Source organism: Nanorana parkeri, unplaced genomic scaffold, assembly GCF_000935625.1.
Source record: "Nanorana parkeri isolate BGI_ZX_2015 unplaced genomic scaffold, ASM93562v1 scaffold756, whole genome shotgun sequence".
NCBI classification, from domain to species: domain Eukaryota; kingdom Metazoa; phylum Chordata; class Amphibia; order Anura; family Dicroglossidae; genus Nanorana; species Nanorana parkeri.
In genome coordinates this window covers 822,625-829,722 of record NW_017307024.1, presented here as the reverse complement: position 1 = coordinate 829,722, position 7,098 = coordinate 822,625, and the positions used below count along the sequence as shown (strand labels likewise).

General features: G+C 40.3%; 1 protein-coding gene across 1 annotated transcript in view; it reads left to right on the top strand.

Annotated features, from left to right (window-relative positions):
- The first annotated feature begins 2,817 nt into the window (after positions 1–2,817).
- TMEM106A (transmembrane protein 106A) overlaps positions 2,818–7,098 on the top strand; it is a 28,858-nt gene continuing 24,577 nt past the window's right edge. Inside the window, exons 1-2 of the mRNA XM_018564489.1 lie at positions 2,818–3,026; positions 5,361–5,424. Of these exons, the coding sequence (XP_018419991.1) occupies positions 2,831–3,026; positions 5,361–5,424 (260 nt within the window). The 5' untranslated portion in view covers positions 2,818–2,830. The remainder of the gene's footprint in view (positions 3,027–5,360; positions 5,425–7,098) is intronic.

Genomic DNA, 7,098 nt, shown 5'->3' with positions numbered 1-7,098 from the left:
GGTGAGAAAGGAGCAGATAGGCCCAATAAAGGATGGAAGCTAGTCACAAACGACTAGGAGAGGGCCGAGGCGCTGAACGCTTTTTTTTATTAATGCTGCCCATGTTTAATTTAATGGGACACAGACAGCAAAAATAAAGTAATTGGGGACAAACCACTACTGTAAATATACAGATGAAATACATACATGGAAGCTGTTTTATCTGCAAAAATATTTGTTTTTGTTCACTGAGATTTACACAGTTCTGTCATGCAGCACAACTTGGCAAGGCAGAAGACCTGACTTTTCTCTGTTGCAGCGAGGTTACACTTATAAGTCAAATCGCTCCCCACCCTGTTAGTAGACTGTAAAAAGGGGAAGCAGCAAACTGATGCACTCATTAACAACAAAAGTGTCTTTTGTTGTGTCCTATAGTCTGGGAAGCAGAGCAGTTATAGAGTGCTTTATTAAGTTCACACATCCATATTACACTTGCTGGCTTCTGGGTATATCATAACAGGAACAAGAATTAGAACTAATTCATACAGTTTAGGAGGTATGATTCATGTAGCAACTGGAAGTAGTAACATCTACATGTCAGAGGTTTGAACATCACATATCTCCCTCTTAGTACAAAAGAGTCTTTTTCTTTTTCCTCAATATTGAAAAATGCAAACAACAATGTAAAGAATTATATCGCATACAATACTATGCATTTTAAATATATCACTTAATTGGAACACACAGGAAGTCTTCTGATTCTTTGACTATGTCTAGGTGTTTCGGGTTCTTGGTCTCCAGTCTGGTTGTTATCAGTAGGAATATGAAAATGTCCTTCATCAAATGAGACTACTGAAATGTCTTGCCTAACAGGCGCCAAATGGCTGTCATTCCATGGGCATCGATCAGACAGTTCTTAAGTGTAAGGTCATCATTTACTTGTAACTCTAAGCAGATTGGAATATATGGATTGCCCCGTTTCCTAACTCTAACTAGAGATTCAGGTTGAAAGTGGACCACTCTTGCACCATGTCTCTGACATCAGACATTGTGCAAGTTGTATGTCAGCAACATGTAGTTTTGTGTGCATTTGTCTGTGGTGTAGTAGTTCAGCTGGTGGTGCCTGTGTAGTTGCATATAAGAACTCTTAGTATAAACTTTCCAAAATGTCCCTGTAGGATTGTTGAGTCTATCAATCTCTCCATTTGCTTGGGGGTAATAAACTAAGGATTTTCTATACACAATATTTCACTCTCTCAGGGAATATTCCAACTCAGATGAAACAGATTGTGGCACATTGTCAGACACTAGTTCCTTTTGGGTTTCCTACTAGTTCTGCAGTTCACAGGTGCTTCTCTAAAAGGACCTGCAATATCAAGCTTCCCCCAGGCAGAATCATTAAGTGGAACTAAAAAAAATAATTTGATCCTTAAAATCCAGTTTCCAAGTGCCCCTCCTCTTCCCCACGATGGTAGACTAAGAGGACGGTTAATGCCATTGGAACAGACTTCATGCAAATATAGTTGTTTAGTTGTTGCATGCATTTATATCTGTAGTCAAGGTATGATGTCCTCTAGCGGCTGGGTTGTTTAGCCAGTTCCTACCGCTGGGCCTATGGTACAGTATTGTTAGGCTTAGACCCCACCCCTCCAGTTCATCACTACTCCAGTTCCATGCTTCTTCAGGTCTAGGCCTGGTCAGGAATCTCATGCTTGCACTACGTTTGAGAGGTCACTCCTTCCCTACTACTTCCTGGATTAGCCCAAAGGAGGTTGTATTTTACACCTGAGGCCTATGGGAATGGGGTCTCATATGGTGTGCATGTGTGCCCAGGGAAACCTTTCTGGCCATCAGCACTGATGAGCCCTCCATCTTTAAACCCCCACTCATTCCCAACCTGAACTGGCTGCTTCTTCACTCCTAGGTATAGACACCACTATTGCAACCCGCTGTGGATTTTTGATAGCTGCCTTATTCCCAACACCTGGCTGCTGGTAGGTTGTTCCGAAGCTAAACTTCATATACTGTTAGTCTTCACCAAACATTTCAAGGAGAAACTTTTTGGTTTCAGAATTTAGATGGTGGTGGTGATTTAGATACTTAAAATTTACATTCCAAAAATGTGGCGACAGAACATTTTTTTTTTCTCAGTTCTTGATAACTTTTCCCTTTTATCGGTTGACATAGGAGGGGTGCTGTGGTGCTTACGATCTTGTACAGCAGTAATTCTTCATCTGCATGTCCTCTCTATGTCCTGAACTACAGGCCTAAAGACTTCTCGCTTACCCCCGATGGAATATTGCAGATGATATTTCTCTCTACATTTCTTTCTAGTTCTTCCCCGTCTCCTCCAGCCCCACAGTAGGCTGACCTCTCCCAGAAGACCAAACACACAGACAGGCAGGACAAAGTAGCAGGGCAGTAACTCCCTCCCACTACAAAAATGTATGCTCTTTACTACAGAAGCCTAATGTAGCCACTGCCATACTGTTACAGCTGTTATCACGGTGAAAGGTGATCCTCAGAGATTACCGAGTTAATCCTGAACAGAGATTTTAATTATTTATTTTAACTACTTGGTATAAGAATAGCTGTTCAGTATTCTAGATAAATTGTTGGCTTGAGTTTTTTAATTCAGACATTTAAAACTGTATTTAGATGAACTTACTTTGTGTTGTGGGAAAGGAAGGACAACTAAATTGGCCAGATTGAGGTTGGGTAGACATGGGTTCATATTTTATAGATCTATGCTGGTCCCAACCTAGAATTATCAGTGAGTGTGAGAGTAGCTGAATAATCAGAACTAAAAGCTTATATGTTTTTTCAGGTCCAGATTTAAAATTTGAAAATCATGATGCGTAGATTTATGTCTGCTTTTACACGATCGGACAGAGAAGAAACTAAATCGGTACTGGAAGGTTCTGAGTCAGAGAATTATCAAAAGTACATGAGTATTAACAGTGACTCATCTGCATCATGTAGTTCTTCTGAAGAGTCCGCGACAGTCACCTGTCCAACCTGCAGAGGGATTGGAAGGATTCCGAGAGGTATGGCAGTTTCTCTGTTTTATTGTATGGAGGTGGGAATTGTTTTTGTGTTTGGAACTTGAAGTATCTTTGGTTCTATGTAAAAAATGGAACACCTACTACAATTCTGGAATTAATCCATTAAATTGGTTCAGTGTACCGTGTACCGAAGGACTATCATACCTTACAGCTCTGAGTCCTGGCTTTGAATCTGCTAAAAACAATAGAGAGATAAATTGATATGTGTATAATTTTGATATGTTTCTTAAAGGAGAACTATGAGGTGATTGATTTTCACCCGACCTCATAGTTCGAGCCGACGTGTGACAATGAAACTGTCACAGGTCGGCTCAATTGATCGGGAAGTGAGTGAACGCATATTGTCGCTCACGGCTCCCTGCAGGGATTCTCCCCTCCCCTGCTCTGATCCTCCAGCGCTGACGGGCGGAATGGACAGGGGAGGGGGCGAGTACAGCTGGCTCTGCCTCTAGATAGGCCGAGCCAGCTGTCACTCGCACAGCTGGGTGGATCTCGACATTAATATCGGGATCTGTCGCGGCTGCGGCGGTCTCAGTATACCGCAAGCTGTAGCTCGCTATATACTGAGCTTTGGGTCACAGGAGGACGCTAGTATATGTACTCCCGTAACCCTTAGGAGAACTATGGGGAAAAACACTTACCCCATAGTTCTCCTTTAAAGTACTTTAGTCTGCTTCACAATCCAAATCCTGGGGGGTCTTTATCAAAACTGGAGCAGACAGAATCTGGAGCAGTTGCTCATAGTAATCAATCAGCTTCTCTCTTCAGTTGCTCAGTTAAGCTTCGAAAATGAAATCTGAATGTGAAACTGGAAATTACTGTCATGAAACTAACTCAAGAGCGTCTTCTCAAAGAACGTAGTTCTTGTACATAGTGAAATAGTGTGGTTGTGGGTCACTGAATGAATGGGATGGTAAATGCATTAGTATAATGATCTGTATTTATGTCCCCCCTGTTGTTCCCCTGTGTAATACACAGAGTGATGGACAATGCAGGACCCCATAACACAACAGTACTGCTCTGTTCCAGGGACATTGCTTTGCATGCCACTTGTTTTCAGGGGAATAAAAAAAAAAAGATCAAATTAGCACTTCTGATTTGATCACCAACAATTATATAAATGAACCAATAGCATGCATTAAATACCCATATACACTGAGTGGCCAGATTATTATGACCACCCCATCAGTACTTCGTTGGGCTGCCTCGTGACTCCACGAGATGTTGAAAGGTGATGCGAGGAATCTGACACTGCACTGTTGCCCTTCTGTTGTCTTGTACCAGTCTTGCCACTCTCCGTTCTGCCCTAACATTGACTAGTCGCGGACGGCCACAATTCGCACGTTTAGATCCAGATTTTTGGCTGACAGTCCAGTCTTTAAACACTTTAACAATAGCTGCTCTTGAACATTTAACGAATTCTGCTGTTTTGCTGATACTCGCCCCATGGCTCCGAGCGCCAACAATCATCCCACGTTCAAAGGTTGTTAAATTGCGTTGTTTACCCATATCTTCAGAAAAAAAATAACTTCTACTGCCGTGGTAAACAACCTGCTTCCCTATTTATAATGGTCTGGCCCTCTAGCAACTTCAGCGCGAAATTATAGCTAATTATAGCTAATTTGCCTACAAACGACAGGTGGTCATAATAATCTGGCCACTCAGTGTAGATTCTCGTTGTTCATGATTCTGTTCATGTATGAACAGAAGGAGACCTTGTCATAATCTTAGGAGAAGACCAGGATCCATTTTCCCCTTGTCACTGTTACCAGCTTCCCCCAGCATAGAGCATTTCTAACTCTCATCATATTTTGCAGTTTCATGGGACCACAGCTTCTGCTATTGTGCACAGAAAATAGGGAGCATAAAAATCAAATCAAAACTTGTCTTCTTCCTTTAAGAGAACATAGAACAGAGAAAGGGTGAACAGAAAAACAGTTTCTTATCGTAGCAGTTTGTCAAGTGTTGATATCCATTCCATAATCGGCACTTGAATATGAATCTGATTAGTTGTTCTGGGCATTAGCTCAATGTTTCCTTGCTCCAATTTTTATAAATGTGTTCCCTATAATGTACTTTATACAACAGAGGCGTAGTGTATTAATACCACCACATTTGGTTTATCACTGTGCAGTATGTAATAAACATAAACCAAATTTCACATAGGGACTCTCCACTCTGCTCTCCACTAAAGTACACTGTATGATGATTTTTGTTTCAATTACATTTTTTATTGCAATTTATTAATTTTTCTATTAATTTTTAACTTTTATTTAAAATTTTGTTTCAATTTAATTTCAGTTTGTTTTAATTTAGGCCAAGAAAAGGAGTTGGTAGCTCTGATTCCATACAGTGACCAGAGGCTACAACCACGGAGAACGTAAGCTGTTATCCTTTATCTAGTGTTTTATATGTTTGCGTTTTAGTGCTTCACCATTATATCTTTGCCGCCTACAGTTTTTAGATCTATTGCAAAAATGCAATGTAAAAAGTAGTTTTATTTTATTCTGATCAATAGTTAATTTTCCAAGCAATATTAAAGTGTATGTAAACCCTAACAATTAACTTTTTATTTGCTCCCTTTTTGGTGTTTTTAAATATAGCATTGACACTTTTTTTTATATCTGTTCAGCATGTGCAAAAACTATCTGTTGATGTTGTAAAAAATCCTGTCCTATGTGCTATGCACACTTCCTGTGTTATCTCAATCAGTCTAATCAGCCCTCCCGGGTGCTTATCTTGCACTATAGACCAATGAATCCCTATGTTAAAGAAGAACTATGGGGTTAGGGCTTTTCCCCATAGTTCTCCTAAGGGTAACAGGAGGACACAAACTACCGTCCTCCCATCACCCAAAGCTCAGTATGCAGCTCGCGGTATACTGAGACGCCGCAGCTGAAACGGATCCCGACAATTATGTCGGGATCCGCCCAGCTGTGTGAGTGACAGCTGGCTCTGCCTATCTTGAGGCAGAGCCAGCTGTACCCGCCCCCTCCCCCGTCCGTTCCGCCAGTCAGCGCTGTGCATTCTGGCACATCAAGAGATATTTTCTGTACTTACAGGGTATTTAAAATGAAGAACGTGGGGAAATGTGAATGTGTTGCAGAGATGTACTACATGTGTTTCCATTATATTTTCCCTTGCCATACTCTTTAAATTTGTATTCCTGCTTGATAATACATCACCTCTTTCCCTACAGCATTTAAGGAAGTTTTAGCTGACAGACGAGCTAACTGTATGCTGCATTAGCTAGATTCCTGTCCTAGAATTGCTGACCTTAACAAGAACTTACATTAAACTCTCTATAGAGACAATCTCTGAGGTGACAAGATAAAGGGACAGCTCCAAACCATTACATTTACCATGTATTGTTACTTTATTTTGTCACTAGATTCCTTGTATCTTTAGTTCCATAAACAATATACTGTCCTCCTATAGAATATTATCTAATGTACTGTTAAGAAAATAGCAATGTACCTTTTACCAGTAAAATTCCAGGGCCAAAGAGCCCTGCAACTGGTTCAGCTATGGGCCTTCTTTTTAGGGTTGTTTCTTGTTAATATGGAAGTGATAAATCTATTTTTGAGTAGGAAGAGTGGGTAGGAAGAGGGAGGGCTTTTTTTTTTTTTTATTTCCCAGAAGTTTTGACATTTCCTATATATCTATAGACCAGAGTTTCTCAACCTTCAAATCGTCAATACTTCCTTTAAACTTTTGAAAAATCTTGACACTACAGTCTAAATTTAAAACCTGTACTTGTAAAAAATTAAGTGTGGTCCCTCCAAAATCAATATCAGACCCCTATCTTGGATTTTACAGGGGACCCCATGCAAAAACAAACACAAAAAGTGGGGTTCCTCCTTAACATCACAGCCCCTCTCTTACATCAGAGTTCACCCCTCACATCCAAAGGCCCCTTCATATTAGAGTAAACTAGATAAAAACGTTGTGCTGGACTTTAAAGGTACCCAATCTCACACATGTAAAATTTTTTATATACTGTACTTTATTGTTAAACATATTAAAACTCCATAAAAACCTTGTTATATATATA